This window comes from Nannospalax galili, unplaced genomic scaffold (genome assembly GCF_000622305.1).
Source record: "Nannospalax galili isolate Female #2095 unplaced genomic scaffold, S.galili_v1.0 scaffold346, whole genome shotgun sequence".
NCBI classification, from domain to species: Eukaryota; Metazoa; Chordata; class Mammalia; order Rodentia; family Spalacidae; genus Nannospalax; species Nannospalax galili.
In genome coordinates, this window is record NW_008357637.1 from 7,764,168 (window position 1) to 7,791,587 (window position 27,420).

Consider the following 27,420-nt stretch of genomic DNA (forward strand, 5'->3'; position numbering starts at 1 on the left):
GCATACACAAGTCCCGTGCAAACTCAAACTAGACAAAAATCCCAGCATAGACAAGGGGAAGTGGGTAAGAAATTCCAACCCAACCTAAGGAAATTCTGGTGACTGATGACTTCTAGGAAGGTAAGAAACAGTTTCTTACAAGGATGGGACTTTTGGTAGGTTTTATCAAGCTCTAGTGAATGGACATACACTGAAGGACATTTGGGGACATAAATTGAACTCTATAGGCCTTATTATATAGATATAATAGCAGACATTAAATTAGACGGGGAAATAAGGGAAGGTGTGGCTAGGGAAGGTGATCTAAATACCATCAAATTATATTGTATGAAAATTGTAAAAATTCAATAAAAATCCACGTCACATAACTTCATAGCTTCCTCCTATTATCTCATGTAATAATCCATACAGCAGAATCCAATAATAAGTGCCTGTGGCATAGACAACTAATTGTCTATGCCAGTATCTCTCCTTTTCTTCATTAGTAATAAAACTCCATGACTACCCAGAATAGTCTTCCTTTCCCAACTTTCCTGAACCTAAATATAGCCAAGCAACTAAGTTTTGACTTGCGAAATTAAGTGGAAGTGTGAAGTGGCAATGTGCAGGAAACTTTCTTGGAAGATAGCCTGCATTACCTCTTTGCTCCCTCCTTTATCCTTCCCATCCCCTGTTAGCTTGAATGTGGACATTATGGCTCGAGTTTGAGCAATTATCTTGGACTACAAAGCATAAACCATGTGTAGAAACTGGCAGCACAGGAAGACAGAGGAGGCTGAGTCCCTGAAGACTTTGTCTACCTACTGTACCAACTCTGTGAGTCTCTGGACTTCTTTATGTAACAGAGAAGCCATTGTTTCTTTGGGTTTTCTATTTCTTACCATTGAACCGAATCATAACTTATGCAATGCCAAGATACAGTAAGATTTCAAAGAGTAAGACACAAAACTTCCTTGAAAGAGTGGTAGAAGAAACTAAGCCTCAAGCAGGGTCAGTTCACCCAGATGGCAAAGTGGAAGGACAGGGTTCCATCTATGAATAATGATGTTAATTGGGGTATAAAGGACATGATAGTGTTTCAAAGGATGGTATGTACACAGGTCTGTACAAAAACTACAGGGGAGAAGTAGACGATAAGAAAGAAAATAATATGGGGCTTGAAGAGATGACTCAGCAGTTGACAGCATGTGCTGCTTTTGCAGAGAACCCAAGTTCAGTTCCCAGCACCCACACCAGGCAGCTCACAACCACCTGTAACTACAGCTCCAGAGGTTCTAACACCCTCTTCTTATCTCTGAGGGTACTACATTCATGTGCACAAACCCATACATAGACCTACATATACATATAATTTTTAAAAATCTTTTTTGAAAAGAATGAAAAAATATCAAAGGAGCAGTAATGGAGGGTCTTCAAAGTCAAGCTAAGTTTAGAGCTTTCTTTGAATGTTTGGAAGAGAGAAGCTGGAGATACAGGTCTACAATGTGAGGGAGTTAGAATGAAGCATTTCAGACCCTTCTCTCCATGTCAGGGTAATAGAGAAGTAAGGTAGGGGGGAGAAAAATCTCAGTAGGGAAAGCAGAACATGGTTCCAGACTCATATGTAGGAGAAAAGAATCCTACAAAAAAATATGAAAAGAAGGGAGAAAGTTACTTGGATATTAAGGAAGCAAAGAGAGTAGAAATTGTCAAAGAGAAGTCCGTGAGCCTTTAGGTATGTTAAAGAAAGACAATACCTAGACAAGGTCGGAAATCTTTGGTGAGAGCTGACAGAAAAACTGTGGTAGAATGTGGGAGTAGATTCTGCTGGTCAAGGTGTGAGGGAGGAGGAGCAAGGAACACAGACTTAAACTTCTAGTCAACAATCCCTCAATGACCATTGTTCATCATCAGTGCCATTATAGAGACAAGAAGTAATAGTTTGAGGGGCTGGAGAAGTGGCCTCAGTGGTCAAGAACACTGACTGTTCTTGCAGAAAACCAGGGTTTGAATCCCAGCACCCACATAGCAGTTAACAACTGTCCGTAGCTCCACTTCCAGGGGATCCGACAGCCTCTTCTGTCCTCTGCCGGTATTGCACGACATGGGTGCACTTACCTACATGCAGGCATAACACTCATACACATAAAATAAAAATAATAAAGAAAATATTTTTTTAAAAAAGAAATAATAGTTTGAAACAGCAGTCTCAAGCAGCATCTAAATAACACGACATCACTTAGTTTCAGAGTCAAGAGTTCCAGAAAAGGCTTATCAATCAGAAAAAAAGATGTAAAACTTGCCATTGTAGATTATGAATCCTTGAAGCATATACAGCACCTTAATGAACCTCATTTAGATAAGGGAAACACTGACAGCTATGCTGGGGCAGCGAGCATTGCAACAAGCAATATGGACCTGAAAACTAATTAAAGATGGAATCTTAGATATCTGTCTGTGAAATCCACCAAGTGCTGATACCTACTCAAAGTAGAGCGTGAGATCTGTGGCTAATATTGACTGCTTCAGGAGCTGCATGAGGTCACTGTATTCCTTAGATGACAAATTAGCAAAGATGTTGTGACCCTGTAATGAGAAGGTAGAAAGTCACAAGTCACATTGTGAAATCTATGGTTGATGATTGCAGGTTTTTCCTATATTAAAGAACAGAACATTAAAAAATATTTAAAGTTTCATAAAAGTTTTAATTTCTTGTAAAGATTTTTTATGTGTATGTATATATGTATGTGTATATGTGTGCCATGTGCATGTGAATGCCCTCGGAAGTCAGAAGAGGGAGTCAAATCCCCTGGAGCTGTAGTTGCAGGCAGCTGCCTGCTGTAGATGCTAAGAATTTAGCTCAGGTCTTCTGGACGAGTAGAAAGTGTTCTTAACTGCTGAGCCATCTCTCCAGCTCAAAGCTTAATAAAAGTTTTACAAATTTCCTGGCAAACATAGCAAAGCCAGAAAGTGAATTGCTTCAGGGGAGGTCTGCTGAGGAATATCTTATTAACTGTTCAACCTAGAAGAGGAAACCCTGAAAATATTTGAACTTGTGTTATTATGAATATATTTATGCCGACAACTCCACCTGACTATTTCTTATGGAAGTATGTAGTGTAGGAGTTGACAAAACATTTGGAAATCTTTCTTGTCCTAAAAGAAATACTAGTTCCACTAGTAAAGATTTAGCTGGCATTCTGAAAACATTGGCTGTTGCAAAAAGTGTCTTCAAGGACAGGAAAATGTCATTAGATTAGTACTTCTCAGTGGAGGCTTTTGGAACATCTAGAACCATTTGGATGGTCATGACTGAGTAGGGCACTGCTAACATTTAGTGGGCGAGTCCAGGGATGCAGCTAAGCATCTTTTGATGCAGAGAAGATGCCACCCTAAGATCTACCTGCCCTGCTAATGTGAGAAACCCTGTTCTGAACTGTTAAGGTGCACTCTGATGAAATGTGTACTGAATTCAACTCAGTGCAGTGAGTAAACTGTTGAATATTTAAGGTGAATAAGCCATTTTGGGGTACAGTGGGACTCTAAAGATGACTTTTACCAAAGAAAAGTTGCAATTACACTTTATTTCCATACTATTAGAAAGCAATCTTGTTTTCATCAAAATTTGCTTGAGCAAATATATGAGGCAGCCCTATTTGCTTTTAGTAAAGTGGGAAACCTTTCTGGTCTATAACCAACATTTACTTCCTGTGCGTGGGAAGTCAGGACTTCATTTATCAGATTTTCTTAGCATGAAATATGAACTCATAAGCATGTGGCCTGGGAACTGGACCAATTTTAACCTAGGATTGAGAGCCAGAGGGTGGGGAAGGAAAGTAGAAAATGACTTTCCAAGAATAAACTGTTCTCCATGAGAGGTAAATTAATTTTTCAGAGATCTAGCATATCAATTAGCAATTTCTTAAACACAGGAACCAGATGATACTCTGCTTTGCTGAGTTAATTTATCTTTTGGTTGAACCTACCACTCCTTAGACTATAGTATACTGGTTCTACCTGGGACCAGGTCCAATATTAATAATAATTTTTAAATGCACTCATCTAGGCCTTTAATTCAGCCTTTAAGTAGAAGACAAAGAACTCAAGGAATGCTGTGCTATAATTCTGCCCAGGAGTTTTGTTTTCTTTGCCTGAGCATCACCCCATGGATCAGTCATAAACAAGTATTCTGGAAACTGGGAAAAACTGGCTAGAAGCTTTGGAAAAATGGTCACTTGGTTCAGCAACACATCCAGCATTACCCAGTGACAGAAGGATAGCTTTGAGGAGTCACAGTAAAAGTTAACATTCAGATGAGAAAACTCACCTGAACTTGAATGTCCTAATTATTTTGTGACATGCCTTTTACCACTTTTAAAGAGCTTGGTAAACAATACCATTTTCAGGGACTAAGGTAGTCAGATCAGTTTTAAAAAATCACTTTGCATTAGTGCATTGTTGAATACGCAAGTTGGCCTTAAATACTGTCTCAAGGTTTGATTCCTAAATAAAAATGAGCCTCCAAAATGGAGTTGAGCCTCCACAAATGCTGCTTTTTTCCTTGCTTTAGGGAAATAAGAGTATGGCATTGATAGAGGAAACTCTGATGTGGAGAGAGAAAGGTCTAGGGCATATTCGTCAAGTCCTCTAGCTTCTGCAGCTGTCTGTCAGTTGGAAAGTAGGACAGCAATAACATCTGCTTTCCTCACCACAAAACAGACGGGCACATGGAGCAGCACCGGGCCTCAGTGTGAGCTTGCATTATCATTGGTCTCTTCACTCAGAAGGACCTGGAGTAGAGGGCGGCCAACGTGTCATGTTTACATGGACGGAAGTCTGAGGGAGTTGGGGTATTTATAATCTGTGAGCTTTCTGGGGTCAGAGACAGGAATTCATCACATTTGCCAGTACAGACGAAAAAAAAAAAAAAAAGACAGGCTAAACCAAAGCGGTTCTCCCCATCTCTTCTGCAGCTGCAGCTCTCTGCTAAAATTCCTAGGAAAATTCCAGAGCCACAGATGGCAGGATGCTGGCTCCATCAGTTCCCAAGGCCCTTCCCTAGGTGCTTTGTTCCTAAATGAAAACAGTACCTCTGCCTGCCCTGCCTTCGCTGGCATTCAGGCTTCAGTGCTGTGACTCTCTGTTATGGGGTTGAAGGCTTTGATGATATTACAAAAGACGAGCTTTCTCAAGATAGTCTAAAGAAAAAATCCTACATATTTAATGATACCATTCTAGTGAAGCAGGGCCTTAATGATGATAATAATAATAATTAATGGCACAGCTAGAGAACTGACAAATAATGGGGAACAGATGATCCCTTCCTGACCTAAAATAAAAGCTGTATGCCTTCAGAAAATTAAACAGCTCCATTCCTGGCAAGTTAACAATGCAGATGCCTCAGTCAGAGCCAGTTGTTTCTGTCTTCTGTAAGGAAACAGAAAGTTTAACATTCCTATGCCCTCTAATTCCTGCCTTATCCCAGGAAGCAAAATAAGGTATATGGCATTAGCCCTGGGCTTTAGGGCTAGCAGCAGTTCTCACTCTCAAATGGCTCCTATCAGAAATTTTAAGTTCTTTCATCTTTTATAGACTTCTCAATGTTTCTTTTAAGCTTGACTTTCTCAGTATTTCCACCATCTTTGAAATGGCTTCAAGTTTCACAAAATGGAATGTTGGACCACCCAGTACCTGGATTAAGTCACTCCCTTTGGTGGCCTCCTGTGACATTTAAGGAAGTCAAGATGCACTCTGGTAATAGGCAGCCTGTACCTGTCACCCTGTAAGTGCATCTGTAGACCCTCCGAGCAACAACAAAACCAAATGAGTCAGTTGAGAAAGACTTTGAACAAGGTCTTTGGTCAGGCATATGATAGGCTCAGAAAAACCACCAATGCCTGAGTTTGACTTAAACACAACTCCTGACTCCTTTGTCTCTGTGGAACTGTGCAGGAAGGGAGGTGGGATTCATTTGGTCCTTCTGTCAAAGGAGGAAGTAGAGCAGGTCGTACCTCACTCTGAAGGATCATCACAGCGTGGTTAAAATGATGATGTTCTAAGGTCGCTGAGGTCCCATAGAGCTGGGCCAGTGCGGAGCCACTTCTGAAAAAGAGCACAAAGCCAAGTAAGCAGGGCCTTCACCTTAGTCGTTTCCCATGCCAGCTCTTCAGCTCAAACTACTTTTTGGCAGAGAACCACGAGCAGTACATTCTAGGTAAGTATTTGTGGAGTTTGTTTATCTCTTGAACTTTCCAGAAGTTAGGCTGTATATTATGGAGTGTTCATGATGAACAAGACACAGTCCTTGTCTCTCAGGATGAGATTTGATCATGAGCAAAAGTAAAGGCATATAGCAATGATACAGATCCAAGTGCATTATATGATAGTGTTCTAATTCCAGGGTAAGTGCTGTGGGAGGAGACTACTTTCTGGCTCTGAGATCTCTGTGGGCTTCATACATCTGAGAGTGTGGAACAACAGTCTTATACCAAATGCATTTGACTCTCAACAGGAAAAGGCTTTATGACTATTCTGCAGTCTCCTTTATCTACTCTACATAGATACTTACAACCCCCGATAGGGTTTCTTCAACCAAGGTAAACTACCACATCTTAGTGTAGAAGTCTAGAGAGCTCTTTAGATTTGGAGTCAAGTCATAGGTCTTCCTTCACTTAGTAGTTTTAGACAATTACTTGGTCTTTTTAAGGTTCAGTTGCTTTGTCTCTAAAATTGTGATAGTATGTCTACCTCATCTGGTATTTGAGACTACGATAAAATATTTGAAAGTGCCTGCCATAGTGCCTGATGTGGAGTAGATTGAAGTCTATTATTAATACATAATTAAAACACATGGACATTTCCATTTTAAATGAACAAAATGTTCATTGATACCTGAAGGGATTACTCTGAGTTATCTGTAAATTTCACTTATGTAGAACAACCCATCCCTCCCCAGTGCCAGTTCAGTAAAGTGTTCATTTAGAATGTTCAAACGTAAGATTAGGTTGAGTAGGGACTGTGATCAAGAGGGTTAATGAAGGCAGCACTAGCGTCCAGTCAGGTATGTGTTATTCCTTTAAGTCTTGCCTTAATTTACTATATTACTTAATAAGTGAAAAATTTTTAGGCCAAGCTTAGTGATGAATTAATATTTAAGGCTAGTTATCATTTTTCTTACATAGAATGCATTTCTATAAAAATATACTCAAATATGTCTTTGTCTTGGGTGTTGAAATTCTATGTGCCTGGCATGAAATAGGTGCTTTAAAAATTACTTACTCATACTACAACATCTAGAGATCATAGTTAAACTGTAAGACGGATATTAATAAATATGTTAGCATGTTTTATAATAATAATGTTATTACTAATAATAGCTACTGTTAGTAAGTTCCCACCACGACTAGGAAGCACATTAACCACTTCATCCAGTTGTGATAATAACTACAAAATAGATATTATTTTCTTGCTTCATACCAAGGAAACAGGTTAAGAGAAGTTATCCAGTATTTACAAGGTCACACAGCTAGTTAGTATCAGTTCTAGATTTTGAATTCTAATTTGTAAACTTCTTCTCATCCCTACACGAGAATTACAATATATTTCTGATATTTGATTCTCCACCTTTATGAAGCTGGTTGTCACCAATGAAAGAAGCTTTCAAAATGCAATTCAGAATTCTACTAGTGCAGCTGCAAGCCACAGGCTGAGATCCCCTCGTTAATTTCTGATAACCAGCTTGCTCAAGTATTTAGTGTAAGTCTGGATAACATAGTCCCAGATAAGAGGTACAAAACTTAACCCCTCTTTATTCATGTTGGATTGGCAGACCCCACAAAAGGTAAGCTAGCTAGATGACCACAGTCACTTTGTACATATTCTTTGTTCATAATGAATCAGAGGATGTTTCCTCCTTAGCCAGCCGGCATTTTCTCATAGGTATGCTGATGCCACACTTCTCCCTTTCCCTGAGGTTCATGTAGCTTCTGGACTGCTGAAGCATGGCTCAGGGTGTTTGGAAACAACCGTCTGTGATCTGAGCCTCTTCATTAGATTTTCTATTTGTTCCCACCTGTAACTCCCTCTTACATTCTGCTGATTCAAGTACAGAAAATATGTGGATTTTGCAATTGAAGCACAATAATAGAATCTAAATGCGGAAAGACATTGTCCTTCATTCACCTATTCATTCATGACACGTGTGTATTTACCCATCAGTCACCAAACATTAACGACTGTTTTTATGACAGGTTCTAAGCACGGGAAATTCAGATATGTAGTCCATGGCTATTACCTTTGGGAAGCCCACAGTCTCCTAGATTTGTGTTGAGTTCTTTTTCTCACAAGTCTTGTATTAAAAATGCTCACCTTCTCATAGGCAAAGAACCATCTGGTACTAATTCTACTTTGTGTTTTCATCAGCAAAGTTATCTAAGGAAAGAGTTTCATTTCATATGGACCCCTGAGTTGCACTATTAGGTCTGGTCCCTGGTAGAATTTGTAACTTTCAAATCTTCTCAAGGCTTTCTTTCTGGCCAGTGATCACCAGGACTGCTATCTGTCCCTGCTCCTACATACTGTGAACATCCTAGGAGCATCAAGAGCAAATGCCATAGTCACAAAATGATATAATTGACAGACATAAAGACAGAAAGGAAGAAAGGAAGGAAGAAAGAAAAAAGAAAGAAAAAGAAAAGGAAGAAAGTTCTGTTAGGATAAGCCTTGTCAAAAAATATTCTACAGAATATTGTTTCTTTGAAATGCTAAATGACATAAAAGGCAGAAGTAAAAAGCCTTTCAAGGTCAAACAGCTTTGGGAAACGCTGACTTTAAAAGTTCAAACTACTTTATTGTAGAATTTCCCCACAGCATCAGTATATGAAAACACACATTGTGATTCTACAGGCATGGAACACAATATACAGCCCTATACATTCTTAATTGATCATAAAACAATTTTTTATTAAAAAGTTCATGTCTTTCATCTAATACACTTTGTATGAAGGCAAATCCCCATTTAAAATGTGAAATATGAAATCATATTTCAATTTCCCCATATTTCAATCATATGGGGAAAATTGATTTTTAACTCCACACCTCATTTTAATTGTCCGTGGCAAATCTATCATATAAGTGGCTTTGGGTACATACACTGTGGCTATGGAAATGAGGTCATACACACATATGATGTATGGGTAGAGGGAGAAAGGAAGTGTGGCAATTTATATATGTGAATATTCATGATGTGAATCATTGATTGCGTGATCTCAAATACTAAAGTGTATTTTAGACAGGCAGCACACAGGATAAACTTATTGAAAAGTAAAGGTGAAAAGTCTGTTCCTCCAGGCAGTCACTGCTTTGTACAGACACCCAAAGTGAGTGCATATCAAAATGCATCTTCTCTACATCCCCAGATATGCATAGTCTTTGAAAAAAAGAGTTAATGGCAGTGTGCAGCCATGGCTTCAAGGAAACTTTAAAAAGGCAAACTATGAAAGGTAATTAGGAAATTGAGAATTGTTGGGAGGTAGTGAGGAATGGGATTAGGCTGTCATGGCAGATTAATGTGCCCCAGTATTTCACTTCTGGGACCTGGCCGAAAGCGACAAGATGGGTTTTCATTCCCAAGAAATGAGTGTAAGAGATTATGCTAGAAATGAATAGAAGGAGTCTCCTAGGAGAATATACTACAAAGCTGTTCTGTCCTGATATTTAATCATCAGGGGCAGCTGTAATAGAGAGGGGGATGAGTGGGCAATGCTGTCCCTGGAGAAAACAGGGAAGAGCAATCTCAGAGCGCTATGGTATTCCCAGCCTCTCTCCCTATTGATCATTCACTGCACGCACTCCAATACTTAAAAATTAAGAATAAAATATGAAAACGCAAAGGTTCACTTATCAGAAAGGCTAAGAGTATAAATCAAATTGTGCTCTAACTAAAGTCATACTTTTTATTGTAGAGGCATTTTGCATTTTATATAGTAATTTGTCCCTTGCTAAGTCTCCCTTTTTATAGCCTTATATATAGTAAGAAGGTAGCATATGCTTTGCCACGTAATAACTGGAACATTTAAATTCTGAATGACTTGAAAGGCTGGGATTAGACTGAGAACAGTTTAAGAGAAGGGTTTGTTTTCCCCTTATTTCTCCCACAATGCCTAGCACAGGGCCTGGAACACAGAAAGCACCCACTCAATTACTAAGGAATAAAACGGGAGAAAAGGAGACAGGTTTCTTCCTATGGATTTTCAACAATGGTAAACTCATTGAATAAATCTTACCCTAATCACTAAAAAGTTATGTCTAAAGTTTCTTTTAGGGCTCATTGTCAAATGAACTATTAACTGAGATCAAGTAGTATTGGCAATAGGGTTTTAAATCCAAAAGTGACTTCACTGGGTAGATGCAGAGGGCTGATGGATCATCCAGAAGCTGGGAAATTGGGTACAAGGTCATTGCTTTTGAGGAAACTCACTGTACCGTCTTGGAGCATGTAGAGTTGATGATGTGACAGAAGGATGCAAGTATCTGGTGTCAGTGACCTTATACTTATCTACTAGGTGTGAAAGTTGGTCAGGTCTATACAAATGACCTAAAATTTGGGGACCTCAGTTTTCATCTTTTAAAAATTAAGGCACTGAAAAATATGACTGTTAGCGTTTAACTCAGCTCTACAATTTTTATATCTAGAATTTTATACTTTGAGCTTCTGGATGACAGAGTATATTTTTGTTTTCTAGAGCTCAGCTATCTGGCAAAGCAGCGAACACACTGGAAGCTCAACAGTGGACTGATGACACAGCATCATGGAAAGGCAGTGACAGCAAGAAGAACAAGTTTTAGAATCAGAAAACCTGGGTCCAAATGCCACTCAACCACAATTGGTGGATGAATTTGGACAAGTCATTTCTATAAAATAAAGACAAAACTACCTACAGAGCTTGGCACAGTTAGCAACAAATAATTATAATAAATTATCATATTAATTGTCTCAAGACTGTTATCTTGGCAAAAACAAAAATGAAGTACAAGGAGCTTCCCAAGAGAAGGTTTGGATGAACGCCACAGGAGCCAGAGGAGAACAGGCAGCACAAGGACAGCTGCATCTCCAGAAACAAGAGAAGCGATGGGGAGACACTGGGACAAGGATGATCTCTCCTTCCGGCCTTTCTCTGAATATCAGCTTCCTTCTCCTCTCCTCTCTGTAGACTGACCTTCTTGCTTGTCTCATCCATTTTACATGGGGTCATCATAGCTTTCCCAAGTGGCACCCCCAAGTCTTCATGACCTGCAGCTTGGATCCCTGCAGCTAACTGACTCAATGTCATGGTCATGCAACTCCAGTATCTTATTGGTCCATCTTTGATTAGTTGTGTGCTCTTGGCCTAAATAGCTTAGGGCCAGTGTTGAGAAGAACTGTCATTGCAGTGTGGTATACAGGTTTGCTCAGGAGGATCAGAGGTATTGAAGTACAACTATTGTGTACTTTACTCTCTAAAAACCCTTAAGGGATGAGCGTAGTGGCACATGCCTTTAATCCCAGCACTTGGAGGCAGAGACCAACCTGATCTATATAGGTAGCTCCAGGGCAGCTGGGGCTACAGAAAGACCCTGTCTCAAAAACAAACAAACAAACAAACATACACACACATACAAACAAATAAGTAAACACTTATAGGGAACTCACTCTTGGTTTACAGGCACAATTCTAAACATTTATCTTTTCTGTATGCATCAGTGGTAACATGGGAAGATGCCGAAAGAGTGAGTTAGAGGTAAATACACTGATAATGACACCATTGGCCTGCAGGGGAGAGGACTCCCTCAAAAGGAAACTCAGACACAAGAACTTAAAATAAGGAACTTTCAGAAAGCACACATGGTGTATCACTAATAGGTTTCAAGTCTTTTGTATTTTATCAAACCATGTGTATAAAAGCTATGCTCTAGCATCTAAATCTATAATATGTAAAAGGTTATATCTATTTTAAAAAACCAAGAAACTCTTACAAAGGTAATATTAAAATAAGATAAAATTTGTTCATTCAACAAATATTTACTGTGTGTTTATTCTGCTCCCAGCACTGTTGAGTTGCAAGTACTGAAGAAGGGGAGCTACATCTGTAAGTCAGCTATTAAAATAGAGCGAGGCACAGACTCCGAAAAGACACTGCCAATGCATCATGAAGGCATAAAATATTGACAAGGGAGCATGCATGGGTGTAGAATTCTAGAAGTGGTATATTCATAGTTGCTGTGGGGAAAGGAGCAAAAGGGCATTTCAGGTGGGAGAAACAGCATACTGGACATCAGAAGGATATGAGGTAGCAGGACCTCATTGAGAACAAATCCCTTGTATGTGGAAAATGGATGAATGGATGAGGTAGTCTGGGATGAGAAATGGGTGTGAACTCAGAGAATGAGCAAGAGCCTGATTTAAGAGGGCCCTTGAGGGCTACAGTAAGGAACATGAACATTACCCTAAATTCACAAGTGTCCCAAGGATGGCTTTGAAGCAAGTGACTAATCACCTTTGTGCATTAGAAAGCCCATTCTGGAGTGCCAAGCAGATATGAGTAGAGCTTGGCTGTTTGTTGCTGCCAGAATGCAGAGGATTAGGGGTTGACTTTGATATGCACCACCAAGGAAGTGTGGGTGACTTCTACATTTTGGTTAGGCCACGCATTGGAATGGAGGGTTGGGGGAGATGGAGGATGAGATTACTGTGGAACTTCAAGTAGGAAGTCCTTCAAACAGCTGGAATAACGACCTTGTGATAAGCACCTGTGAATTATGGCCCCAAGAAACAAATTTGGGGTTCATGAGCAGTTGGTGGAGGCCTTGCCTGAAGGTCCAGGAGAACAGGAGAGGAATGGGGGCAGCACTTCCAGTGAAAACCACAGGGAGAGAGGCTTTGAGGTAGGTGGAGAAGGAAGGCTGTGAAGGTAGATAAATATCCTTAGTGAGAAATGAAGAGCAGTGTAAGAAGGAGGCAGCAGGGAAACATGACTCACGGCAAGAAGAGCCAAGAATGAAGGACATTAAAAAGGCTAAAACAGCTTTGAAAAGGGGTCACTACTGAGGGCAACTTCTCTGGTGAGATGGAACCAAAAGTCATGTGGAGGAGGAGGGGATGAAGTCAAGACAAGTAATCCAGAGAATTCTCCAAGAAGCTTACCTAGGAAAGAGGAAATGGAGCAATGGTTAGAGAGAGGAGTGGGGGTGCAGTGAACATTTCAAGGTGAGCCAGACTCGCTCATGTTAATAGGATGCAGCACAGTGGTAGACAGGGAGCAGTAGATACAGGGGAGAATGAGGGAGATTGATGGTGAAGTGTCCTTGAGAAGAAAGCAAGGAAGGGATCCAGAGCAGAGGTGGAGATTAGCCTCAGACATAGGAAGGACAGCATTCTCCTACTGAGATAGGAAGGAAGGAGGAAAAGGACGGGGAGGGATAGATAAGTCTGTAGGTGGCAGGGGAGGAAATTGAGAGAGTTCTCGATTGATGGCCTCAATTTTCTCGGTGAAGTAGGAGGCAAGGTGATCTGCAGCATGGTGTGGGGGAGGCAGTGGAGCTGGGGAAGTGAGAGCTAGGTGTATATAACTGCTAAGAGCAATGGAGACTGAGCTTATGGGGACATGGAAAGACTGGTAGGGAGTCCTGAGTATGCAGTCTAGTTGGGAGGGTGTGTATCTACTGTGCCTCAAGCTCCCATAACTGGGACAATTTTTACCAAAGCCTTGATAAATCTAGGCAGGGTAGCAAGAAAGTGAATTGTTAGACTGAACTAAGGCTGAGTTTTTACAGACTGGATGTCACAGAAGTTTAAGAGGGTGAAGAAAGTGTTGGATGCTAGCTATTGAGAAGAGAAAGTTTACATGGTGTGTATAGGACACAGACTGGAGAGAAGACTAAAGATCAAAATAATTCTTTAGATTGGAGCAAATACAAGGGCCCAGGACTCCAAGGTCTCATTTGGGAGGTGTTTAAGGAACAAAAGAAGGGACAATGTGAAAACAACCAGTTGACACAGCCTGGGATGTTAGAGATTCAGATAACAAAGGGCCACCTGTTCTGGGGACTTTGAAATCTGTTATCCCAAAGCTAATCCCACCTCTATGGCACTCTTTCCTAGTGATGCTTTCCCATCCAAAACATTTCTCTATATTCTCTGACCTCCTATACCATCTTGTTTACAGGTAAATATCAAAGAACATTAAAACAGGAGTTTCAATGTAGGCGTTCAGAAACCTGGACTTTGGCCATATTTCCAGCACCCCTAAATTCTGTGGCCCTCGGCTACATTGTAAGCCACCAAGAAGTGGCTGTCTTGGCTGGTACAACTTACTTGGGGACAGACTGGTCTACCAAAGTCTCTTATGAGCAGGGCAAACAGTTGTCTGCCCATCTCTACATTTTTGTAATTCCTTTGTCTGTTTCCACCTTTCTATGGGACTAGGGATGGGAAGAGCAAAGTAATCTTTTGCTTCATTAATCTTCCTGACTCTGTTTTTAATCGTCTCAAAACCAGATTTGAGAGTAGCAGGTCCAAGCAGCTTGTCACATCATGGAAGCAAATAGGTTGAGAGGAAAAGAATAGGCCCTTCCAAACCTGAGCTCTGCTATCTGACTGAGGTCAGCAGAGACAGACCAAATCAGCAAGCATGACGTGAAGGGCAAATTTGCAATTAAAAGAAGAATAGGGAATTATAAAGATGGATGGGCCCCATGACATGCATGCCCAAGCCTGCGTGGCCTTGGCCTCTGATGCCAGAAATTAATGCTTTACTCTTTAGCACTAGTCACCTTTGGCTCTGAATAGAAAGGCAAATGCATTAAAATCACAACAATTAGAACACTTACTTAGCTTGGAAGGCATTGTTGGTTCCCCTGTGGTCGAGGTCATGACACAGGCATCCCACAATCACAGCTAAAATTTCCACTTCGGTCAGAATCTCTTGAAACCCAGCGGTCTGGGAAGAAGGGAAAATGGTGAGTCACTATCAGGGGCAGAGGCTGGAGAAGGTTAGTCAGCTGAGCAGTGATCGGATGGTTTCATATCCACATCATTTAAGGAAATGATTAACTGTCATCCGCTCAGATGACGGTGTGTGGAGTGGCTCAGCCTAAGGTCCCCATAGTGATGAATTCACTGGCTGTCACAGTGGTCCATGCTGCCACACCAGGTCAAAGTTCAAAGTGTTTCATTCCCTTTTAAGAGAGGAGACTGGGCTTTCCACAGTGATAGTTCGTCAAAGGCCCAAAGTGAAATGTGTTTGTTTTGTTTTTGTATATAGTTCAATGAGCATTTTGTTGAGGGGTGGAGGAAGAAGAAGGGGTTGGGGCACTGGAGAACTCTAGCCCCTAAATGCCACTCAAACGAGAGTCAGCAAAGGCAGCAAAACCTTCCTTTATATTAGAAGGAGCAATATAGAAGTACTCAAATTGTTGCATGATGATGTTATAGAATTATTTTATAAATACCTTAGTCCATATTGGGTTGATGGGTAGATTAAATGCATACAGGTAACAAGGCAATCCAAGTCTTAGAAAGTGGGATTTGGCAGAGGATTAGGCAGGCCAGACTGAGGATCAAGAGAAATACTCCTTAGAATTCTTTGTTTCTGTTCCTGGAAGCTCTGCTTAAGCATGGTTGGGATGTAATCTCTCTTGGAAACAGTTTGATATAATTATGGAACTGAGAGCAGCACTGGTTCTTTGGTCCCTGCTGGTCCTTTCATTAGTTTAGAAGAAGAAGCACACCTCTGGGAAAACAGATCTATGCATTTTCTCCATCCTAAGCCTTTGTCTCCTCCTCCCCTTTACAATGTAAGTCTCCAGTTTCATTACTTATTAAATTCTTTATCAGAGGGTGGGGGGAGTGAGGGTTGGAATTGCTTTACTTTCCACATATGCTTCTTTTCCATGAATCTCAGATCATAGGTTAATACCGGTAAGATGCTTCTTTTAGAGCAATGAAAACTTTGGTTTTTTTTTTTAAAATTAGTTGTGTTTTTATTACAGAGATAATTGAGTAATAGAGTCTTGTGTTGGAGATTTTATTTTTAAAAACTGACTTGGTTCTTCTGCTAGATTTGGAAACATATAATGTCACTTATATAACAAATGGAAAGTGGAAATGTTAATAGATTGTCTGGAAATATAAAATAGCTCATGCCAAAGTTTGTGTGCCCTTCATCTTAAAATGTGATGTTGAATACTAGTTTTTCTATTTACTTTATTACCTGCAATAGAAAAGAAATCAAATCATACTAAGAGACATAGAGCCAAAACTCAGCAGTCCCTTGTCATTCCTCTTTCCTGATTCTCAAAGCCAACCACATTCCTTTGTTTAACTAAATTGAAGAGGCTCCCACCATGTTTCCACACAATAGAAACGTTTTAGCACCTGGTTATTCACCAAATACTTATTATACAGTTATTCCTATGATACCATAACTTCTCCTAAGAGCCTTCAGCTGTTCAACTTACTTAATTCTTTTGACAATCTTACGAGATAAAGGCTGTTAAAACCCACAGGTACAGACGAGAAAATGGAGTCACAAAGAGGCTCTATCCTGTGCACAGGATTCACGGTTAATACAGGGTGGAGGGGACCACACTCCCAGCATCCTCCCTCCAGTGCCCTGAAACACTGATGGTAACTGGCAGGCCAGAGGTGATACTGCCTTGCATCCCCTCCCACTCCTGATGCAATGTTTATCCAGAGCTTTCCTCATGGCTGTCCCGTAATTATTACTCACCTCTCAGCCAGTTAGTACACAGGGATCATTTCCTTTCTTACATAAATGCTTTTCTGAAGGCAGAATTTCTTTGAAACATCTATAAGCCTTCTCATATTCTATATGACTCTATAAAATGTCATTAAAGCAATTTTAAAGAGGATCAAACATATCACATTTCCTATGTGATCTTCTGTTTCATGTGGGGGAGCCTTGTTAGCTGCCATGTGGATGCTGAAAATTGAACCTGGGTCTTCTGCAAGAGCAGCCAGTGCTCTTAACCACTGAGCCATCTCTCCAGCCCTCAAATGTCTTTTGTGGACTAGTCATATTTAGTAATAAAGAGATCCAACGTTCACCTTGCACCAGGGCATTGTAGGTAATGCCTGCAGGTTGCTAGGCATTACCACAGGATGATCAGATGGCCAGCTAGTCTTTTGCTGGAGATTTCCAGATGTCAGATCTGAACTAATTTCTCTAGACTCTCCATTCTGTTGCCTGGGACAGTGTAAACCACGTGACAAGAGAACGCTGTGGCTTTCCACTAAGGAGGTTACAGGCTTTGGGTGATGCTCTACTTTCAGCACATATCTTGTTCTTTTGCTGGGATCCTCAGTGATGAAGTTCTTCTCCAGAAAATACTCCGGTTACTGCCCAGGCAGAGGGGTAAGAGTAACTTCCTGACTATGTAAAAGGGGGGATAGGACTTGGGGACTCATTGTTTTCACCACTTATCCCACTGCACCCTATTTTGCATCTGAGGCTTCTAGGTCCCGAGTCGTGGCAGTTCTGGGGACAGTGATCTCATGTGTGTCCTTTCTCCCAATCCCTTATTACTGAACACAGTAGTCTGGACCCTGCTCTTTGCTACTAAGTTATCAAACCAGTCTCTCCCTCTGTTTTCTGCCTCCATAGGTTACAGTTTCATGAAATGGGGATTTATGTCCATTTCTGTTCTCCTTGTTATTTGGGGTGATTTTGAAAGGAGAGGGGGTGACATGTTTTCTGTCACCTCTGCCATTCTAAAACTTTCTTGTGTTTGTTTTTCCTACTGCTAAGTAAGTTCTGAAAAATCCATCAAGGAAGAAATAGTTATGATACTGTGAACATAAGTTATTCAAATGATGACACCATCCAGAAATTCAGAGATATTGCCTGTGAAAATGCTGCTGACTAGAACCAACTGATGGATCAGAATCAGAATCAGAGCAGTGAGAACATGCATAATGTGATGACACAGTAATTTGATTAGAATGTTAGTTAGAAGCTAAAATCAAATGCCATGTAGTAGAGTCAAGATCAACATCCCAAATAATTTCAAACCATCAATCAGTACTCATTATATAATAGGATAGAACATAGTCTGCTGTTTTTTTTAAAGTTGCCTTTTATTCTCTCCTCTTGAAATTTAGCATCTAGTTCTTTTTTAGAAAATAGTTTATTATTTTTTATTTTATGTGTATGTGTGTATTGCCTGCATGTAGGTAAGTGCACCCATGTCGTGCAATTCCTGCGGAGGACAGAAGAGACTGTCGGATCCCCTGGAACTGGAATTATGGACAGTTGTTAGCTGCCATGTGGGTGCTGGGATTCGAACCCAGGTCTTCTGCAAGAACAGTCAGTGTTTTTATCCACTGAGCCATCTCTCCAGCCCCAGCATCTGGGTCTTAAACTATCTGTACCATGAATACTTTGAGAATTTGATGAGATCTACCTATTTTCTTTCTAGAAACTCTTTAATAATTCTGTGCCACTCAAAGGCTATGGAACCCATCTCTAGATCCTCAGAATAAAGAATCTCAGCATTTCAGTGTACACATGGGCACACAAAGCACATCTACCTCTCTTGACTGTGGTCCCTGAGTTACTGAAGCAGCACCTTGCTCTTGACTGTGATTTAAAGCTGCCTGGTAAATGGTTTCTGAGAATCATCAGACTTGAAAAGTGTCCACCTGCCACTAAGTTTCCATTTGCTCCTCCCCCACCCTCATCCATCTTCCTTCTGTCCCAACCATTCAGACTTCCATTTACCCGTATTGAGTAGAAAAAGTCAGCCACCTGCTGAAGATAATATACTTCCAGAATGAAAACAGAGTGCCAAGGGGAAGTATATTTTGATGAATTTATTTACCAATTCTAATTAATTATTTTATTTCAAATAAAATTATGATTTTTCTGTTCTTTACCAAGAGTTAGACATTTTATTGATCTTTATGTTATATATCTTCTCACTCATCATATAAATCAGAAATATAGGCAATGAATACAATGTTTAAAGAACAGTTGGGTATATAGACCTAATTCTCAAGTCATGCTCTTCAGAAAAGCCTTGACTGCCCTCTGATGAGGCTTCCAGCAACAGGCTTTCCTTGGGTGAAATGTTTGCTGGGATAACCCTTCCCCTAGATACTACAGTATATAGTAATGAAGACTTTAGGTACCCAAATCAGTAATCTTGGTTCTCAGGGCCAGCTGGATTACCATCAAATTTCTGTTATTAGCCAACATCAAATCTAAGCCATTTAGGATATACCTCCATTTCAAAGCTGAGTCTGTATCACAATGAAGGGAAGCCCATCATGGACAAAGAAAAGTGACCATCACTTTGTGTTCTGTTGAATCCAAACAACTGCTAAAACAACAGCCATAATATCAGACCTCAATGATGCTACTGAGGACTTTTTAAAATTTAGGGAATGCTACTAAGTGCCTGCTATGTATTAAGCAGTTGATGTGTTTGAGAAACAGGCTTGGAAAAATACTAACAGTTATTAACACAGCCATAGTGTTTAGTATATGCCAAGCCCTCTCCAAAACACTTCAGTTTTGTGAACTCATTTAATCCTTCAAGAACGCTCTAGCTAGATACTATTATCTTCCTATTCAATAGATGAGGACACTGAAGTACCAGAGTACATAGCTGAAACTAGCAGAAAGAGGGATTAGACTCCAGGTAACCTGGTTTACCATCTATGAACGTATTCACTGTGCTTTCCAGCCTCTGTTATGAGGGCACAGGTACAGCCCCACAGCTTTTAAGTACTCCCGAGATGACAGGTAGTAGGGCTCTAAAGCTCACTTTGAGTCTGCTTTATTCCCTGAAGCACATTGCTCTTGAGCAGTACTAACTGGCATTGCAGAATCATTGGACGTTTTAGTCTAAACACGGCTCTGGTGCACCACGATGAACTTGATAGCATACAGCATTTTACAAATGAGGTTAGATACAAAAGAAAGATCTGATCGCTTATATGAAACAGCCCAGTTTTATAAAACTAAATCTATACCCAGGAGAAAGGCTATTGGGATACACATTGGATCATGAGTACCAGGGGTGTAGGTGACATAAATTTTACTTTATGTCCAAAAATATCTGCAAAGAACATTTATTTGTCAAAATTCATGTACTCTGAGAACCAGGCATGGTGGCACACACCTTTAATCCCAGCACTCAGGAAGCAAAGGCAGGAGGATTTCTGTGAAATTGAAGACAGCCTGGTCTACATAGCAAGTTCCACGTCATCTGGGAATATAGGAAGATCCTGTCTCAAAAGACGAAAGAAAACTTGAAAATATACTTGAGAAAATTGAGGTTTCTACTTCAGTTTGGATAATACAGTAAACATGCGGTATGTTTCACATATACTGCATTTAAAAATAAGACAAAAGAAAATCAGATCTCTAAGGCCTTACCTTTCTAACACTAAGATTATATATGTCCTTTATGATTTTTTGATGACAAGGGCAGTATGTTTAGAAGTACAGTTAATATTTTATTTATGACAAATTACTAATGAACTATCATTATAACAGGTTTGTAAGCATAAAGATCACTTGGTGCCTGTTAATTGTGCAGAAAGATACATCTCTGAAAATGCCCGAAGGGGCCTGGTTGATGAATCTTGGGAATATGAAACTTCTTCAAACCTCACCCTAATTTTTATTAGCTATCACTGAGTCAAGATTAAATATGAGACCCATGAATAATTAGAACTTTTTAAGGCCCCTAACTTAACACCCTTATGTGCCAGGTTTCGGTCCTAAGAAAGTGCCACTAGAAAGCCAAACACCGTGGAAAATGGAGGCTGTGACAAACGAGCAGGCTCTGCTGCTGGGTCCCTCTGACCTGGAGAATTCTGTTGGCGTCATAAAACACAAAGCGACAGATTAAGTGGTTTACCAACACCGTAAAAGTCTCAAGAATAAACTCACTTTAATCAAAAATCCTGTATTGTAACTAGACATCTGCAGCCCAAAACCACAAGCCTGTGTCTGTGAGGAAGGGCTTATAGTTTCCCAGTAAAGTCAGACATGATTATGTTCGTGCACTTTTACAATTTACATGTTCTAAGAAAAATACCCAGTGCAGGCTGATGGTGCAGGAAAATTTATTTTCACTAGAAAGGGAATGACTCATAACTCATGAATGGCAGCCCTTAAAGTGAGTTATGGAGGTTACTCTCCTGTGAGAGGAAATGAATTGGACTATCCCTGTGGCCGATTGTATGTTTGGTTATTAGCACACCAGCTTCTTAATTAAGTGTGGCTTTGCCTTTTTCTTTTCTAAAATACACATGGATAAGGGGGATGTCATCTAGAAGCACGGAGTGCCTAATTGGGGCTCAGGAATGTAGGCGGGAAGAATAAAAATAGAAGCCTTCTTATATAACTAAAAAATAGGATTGTTGCTTGCAGCTAAGCGACTATGTCCAAACCGGTCAGCTCCATCAACAATTTATAGTTTCCACTGCCAATGTTCTGCAAAAACATTCCTTCCCTAAATTCAAAATTTGCCATGTTTTAAGTTACATCTACATGAAATTAAAGGAGTGGTTTTCCTAGCATGCGAATTTTATTGTATTACTATGGTAATGCTACCGTTTATGTTAAGGGAAGTATAACTACTTGTATTGGTGAGGAGATGCTAAGGAAAGTGGTAACCTCAAATATGATTATTGTTTATTTCATTATAGCCAGTTACAGAACAAAACATTGAGACCTCACTGTGCCTGCTGATGTCACAATCAACAAAGGAATTGATTTAGGTCATGATTAGGATTCTGGTTACTGAGGGGGAAATGTTGTATTTAAATATTCAGTTGGTCCTGTTATTCTTGAGGGGGAAGCAAAGAGTTCCAACTGTGCTTCTGTGATCTTCTTTCAAGAGACAAAAAAAATTGTATTTATTTGTTTATTCTTTTTTATTTAATTTTTATTATTTCTATTTTATGTGAATGAGTGTATTGCCTGCATGTTTGTGTATCTGTGTCATGCAGTGCTCACGGAGGTCAGAAGACGGAGTTGGATCCCCTGGAACTGGAGTTACAGATGGCTGTTAGCTAACATGTGGGTTCTGGGAATCAAACTTAGGTCCTCTGCAAGAGCAGCCAGCACTCTTAACTGCTGAGCCATCTCTCCAGCTCCTCAAGAGACATTTTTAACCCCAAAGATCAAGGACTTTTGTCACAACCACAGTCAGTCGACAGGTTAGATGCTCCAGCTTGAGAACAGGACAGATTTTCTACCTAAACGTCCCTTCTGTTCTCCAGTTTGAATTATCAATAAAGTGGCTGGGCTTATCTCCCGAAATAACCTTGTTGACAACACAAATATGGAACAAAACACACTACCTCCACACTGAAGATTTAAGAATCCCCCAGTAAATGTCAGACAGCATCAGTGTGTGTGCTGTGATACTTGGTTATTATTAGTGTTTAACTGCAGTTCCCTGCCAGCGCCATGCTGCCAGCACCACCATAAATTTTAATGTGATCGTGTGTTCTTCTCTTTCCATATCCAGTGAATTCTGCAAGATCATAATATTCTACATGAACCCTAGCTGAACCTTAGTGTGATAGGAAAGAAGAACAAGATTTCTAGCGGTCAAAGTTGTTCATCATTTTATAGGAATTAAAAAAATACCCTGGACATTGAACAACATGGTTCCTTTAATACTATTACCCTAAACTAAATCCACTCATTCAATTAATCTTTATTGAGCCTCTACAGGATGCAGGTCATGGCCCAAAGCGCTAATGAGTATATTTATAGGATAGTAAAAAATACTGACTTTTAAAGGAAACCTTTCTTCCCCCCTTGGAAAACCTGTCAGAGATTATACATTTGCAAAACCAAAAGGTATCTCTGTGCAGCCCAAACACCACTGCGTGTGCCTTTTATTTTATAGAATATAAGCAAAAAATGGTCCTTTCCTGTATCTAGTTTACATTGTGAATATAGGAAATGTTTCCTTATCTTTTGTCAACATATGCATGGTGGGATAGGATTTCTACATAGATACAGAGAATTTATATAGATACCATCGATCTATAGATTTTCAGGCTTCATTTTGAACACAAAATGTTAACAGCACAACCTATTATATTTATTAGAGGACGTCAAAGCTTGGTAAATGTTAACTATCTAAATAGCTCTTTAAAACAAAAGATAATATTGAAGCTTTGAGTATATAAATTTCAAGCCAGGTACATGGAACAAATCAGTACGTGTCCATCAAAATTCATATCAAATTGCCTGTCTGACAAAGTGTTTCTTTTCTTATTTTAAATTCTAATGAACTAATATTATTTTGTTATCTAAATATGAGTCTGAGTACTTCTATAAAATTGTTGTGAGTCAATAATCTTATTTTCTCTGTGTGAAATGATTTTAGAGATGAAGGCTAGGAAGTTGCTGCATCTGTTTATAATTTGAGTGTCTTGTCACTTGTGGGATGAAATTTGCTCAGCAGTGACACATCACTGTGCATCTTTCCATTTTTCCAGACAATGGTTTCAGGAAAATGCACAAGCAGGTTTGAGGTCACATGGAGAATGCAGTGTTATTTATGCTAACAGCACAGGGGGCCAAGAGGCAGTCATAAAACAGGCCCATTCTGATAGGAGGTACTCTGTTCTGACAGACTGGTTTTGTTGGTAAGTATTCTAAGAAAAACATTTGTTTTGCACTAGGCTGTGGGCCTCAGTATCTCTTGTGCCAGAAAAAAAGCACTTTCAAGGAAGGTTGGTCAAGGGTATTGCCTTTTTTCCTCCTACCTCCTCCTCCTTCTTTTCCAGCAATTGGCTGGGAAACTTTGCCTTGGAGCACCATCTAGAGGAAATTTCAGTGCACACATTCTTTTTTTGGTTTTGTGATTCAGACAGAATCTAATGGTTGGTGTAGGTTGGTGTATATGGAATTTTGGGGTGAAGGGAGAGTATTGGAGTTTAGAGAGACAAAAGCAGGGGGAGGGTAGCCAGAAGTTCAAGGTTATCTATCCTTAGCTGTAAGGAAGTTTGAAGTCAGCCTGGGCTACATGAGACCCTGTTACCAAAAAACTCTGAATTAATAGAAAATGTTGGTTCTAACTTATCACACAGAAACTGAATATGAGCTACCTCGAATGGAAATAGACTTAACGAATGAAACAAAAACAGTGAAAGACTCTAGCAGCCTTCAGGAGTGCCTCAAACATTGGTGCCCATTCACAGAAATCATTTGGGTATCATTTTGCCATAGGCTGAAATAGCGTATTGGAAATTAGATTTGATGAGTGAATTAAACAAATTTTATTTACATGGAATAAATAATCTTAGGTATCTCCACAATTATTTTCCCGATTCAATAAATTCTGATTAACCAGATTTTCCATAGTCAGGTTGGAAAAGATGTTAGTGCGAGAGAAAAACAAAAGTTGCCATTTTCAGTCTACTGTAATCCTTCGTTAAATGCAGCAAAAGGTAATAAGAAGAAAATAATGACTTTTCCAGATGCAGCTGCACAATTCTATGTGAAGGAGAATAAATACTATCCATTGACATCCTTCCAAAAACCTGTCTCTTCATTTTCAGCGCCCCCCCATCCTGCCTAGAGACCTTCAACAGTGAAGTCTTCTGTTTCTGCAGTTGGCATGAATACAAAAACAAAACCCAGACTTTTCCTAATAGTGACACTCTTCAGGTTGCCAAGCACACACAAAGATAATGGTACCCTTGAAATACTCTGGCAGTATGATGTCCCCATTATAGGGACATAGCTTCAGTTTCTTAAAAAGTATCAAGATTGTCCACCATGAACATATCCACCAAAGAAAACTAAATATTTGTTCCTTTTTGCTCCTATAGGTTCACTGTGACCCCACCACCCCTGCCAGATTCCTGTTTCACTAGAGGCCGTCATAAAAGTCTGTCTCTGTCCTTGACATTTATAATTCACAATGTTGTAGACATTTCTATTTCCTTTGTTGAATAAAGTTTGTGTTTGAGTATTCTGGAAATTCCATAAATCCATAAGTTCCCTAAAACAATGCCTTCTGTGAGCCAGACTCCTCAACTCTACATACAGAAATTGTTTCTTGCTTACTGAGATTTAGTCAAGCTGTGCAAAATAAAGGTGCTTTTAAAAATTTTTTCTTTATTATTTTTATTTTTTTGTGTATGAGTGTGTTGCCTACATGTATGTAAGTGCACCCATGCCATGCAATGCCCACAGAGGTCAGAAGAGGATGTTGGATTCTCTGGAACTGGAGTTACAGACAGTTGTTAGCCGCCATGTGGGTGTTGGGATTCAAACCTGGGTCTTCTGTAAGAGCAGTCATCCATCTCTTTAGTCCTAGTCCTTTTGTTTTTAAGCAATGTTGTCACTTGAACAAGCAAGCCTCATGGGTCTAAGCATCTTCCATCCCCAAGTTACTGCTGTGCTCTGGTGGTGGATACAGCAGAAGACATGGCTGATCCAGTTTTCCAGGCTCATCTGCCTGGTCCTTAAACAGAAATGGACCCATAACCCAGGCTTTAAAGTAGAAAAGTGTAGACATATTAAACTTATGTTCTTTTAAAAAATTATTCATTTTTATTTTATATGTATGAGTATTTTGGCTGTCTGTATGTATAAGTACACTTGTGTGTACAATGCTCACAGAGGTCAGAAGTGGGTGACAGAGCTCCTGGAACTGGAGTTCCCAGCAGTTGTTAGTTGCCATGTGGGTGCTAGGAACTGAACTCAGGTCCTCTGCAAGAGCAGCCAGTGTTCTTATTGTGGAGCCATCTCTCCAGCCCCTAGTCTCATTTTCTTAAATAGCACACATATAAGTTGAACCCTTCTAACATACATTTGTTAAAAGTTGACCAAGTGCACGACAGAGTCCAGGTGCTGGTAGGGTCCTCAGTACAGGTGGTGAACAGATACGCATATGTTGAAGAAGGAATAAGGAATTATCTCTTCTTTCAAGCAGTTTACCAGAGAATGAGAGATTGATAACTTAAGACACACATTGTTATCCCAGGAGTGTGGAGAAGGAAGTAGTTATTGATGTTTTTGGAGAAAGGACAAAACTGTGGAAAACTGGTATTGCATCAATGCCTTAAAGGTTGAGTAAAATTTTAACAGGCAGAGAATGGAGGTTTTCATGAAGAGGCAAAATAGTCTGTTCATTTGGACCAAAAGAAAATGCATTTCACCCAGAATTCACAATTTTGTGTCAAAATTTTAAACTGGGCACAAAGATATAAGGCATTTGTATTTATGTTGTAAGAATCCAGAATTCGTCATGTATTTTTTTACATAGTAAATGTGTTTATAAATACTATTACATATGTATACATATGCATGTGTGTAGTACTAAAAACAAAACAAAAAAACCTCTAACATTTTAAACCAGAAAACATTTTTCTTGATCATCATGTAACAATGTAAGTAGAAATAAGGCCAATGTTTTCTTGTAAGCAAACGGGGCCAAGTAGATGGTTTTGTTTTGATCTTTGCCAACAACATTTGTTCAGAATTAATCCCAAGGTTTGCCTCTGGCCTGCTGCCGTGGATAGTTTCATAATACACACAAGCTGGGCTGGAGAGATGGTTCAGCAGTGAAGAGCACTGGCTGCTCTTGCAAAGGACCCCAAGTGCAATTCCCAGCATCCACATGGCAGCTAACAATCATCCTTAACTCCAGTTCCAGTGTCTTCATTGCCCTCTTCTGGCCTCTGAGGACATTGCATGCATGGATGCACTTAAATGCAGGCAAAACACTCATACACAGAAAAATAAATAAAAATTAAAAGAAAAAACCAATGAGCCTAAGGGACCGAAAATTTAGGCTTAGTGAGCTTCCGAGCTCTGCACATCCACTCTCATTCTTCCTTCTTCTGAGGTGTTCTTGGGCATTCTCCCAAATGAGTGTATTCTCAGAAATCTATGTTCTCATGGGTCATGTTCACATACCTATTGGGCCTTTTCAACAGCTCCATCTTATCCAGGGACTCTCTGTCCTATCACTCATCTCCATCTCCTCCAAACAGAGATTATTTTGAAAAATCTAAGCATCAGGAATAGGGAGTAAGAGTGAGTCAAAGAACCAGCTTAGCAAAACATAGCACTGAAAAAAGGTGTGAGTCTTCATCCCAAGGCTATCCACTTGCTTCTAGATGTCAATGGTTTTGTAGGTTTAAAGCTCAGAAATTATTGTCAAACATAAGTCCCATAACTAGAGCAGAAATGGTTTGCCATGAAGTAATCAGAGAAATGGAAATACAAAGGAGAAAGTCAAATAAAAGGAGATCTTCCACCATCACCAAACGCACTTACGGTTAGCATGGCAAACATCAATTGGCACACGTTGAAGGCATGTCTCCAGTTGTGGTACAGAACCATTCGGTAGTTTTTCCTCACTGTCAGTAGCCACCTACACAGTGTCTGCAAT

The 27,420-nt window shown here is 39.8% G+C and overlaps 1 protein-coding gene across 1 annotated transcript in view; it reads right to left on the bottom strand.

Moving 5' to 3' along the window:
- Positions 1 to 27,420, bottom strand: part of Pde11a (phosphodiesterase 11A) — a 456,708-nt gene that overhangs the window by 66,171 nt on the left and 363,117 nt on the right. Inside the window, exons 12-15 of the mRNA XM_008855328.2 lie at positions 27,306 to 27,413; positions 14,845 to 14,954; positions 5,991 to 6,081; positions 2,465 to 2,565 (exon numbers count right to left, since the gene is read on the bottom strand). Coding sequence (XP_008853550.1) covers positions 2,465 to 2,565; positions 5,991 to 6,081; positions 14,845 to 14,954; positions 27,306 to 27,413 — 410 coding nt within the window. The remainder of the gene's footprint in view (positions 1 to 2,464; positions 2,566 to 5,990; positions 6,082 to 14,844; positions 14,955 to 27,305; positions 27,414 to 27,420) is intronic.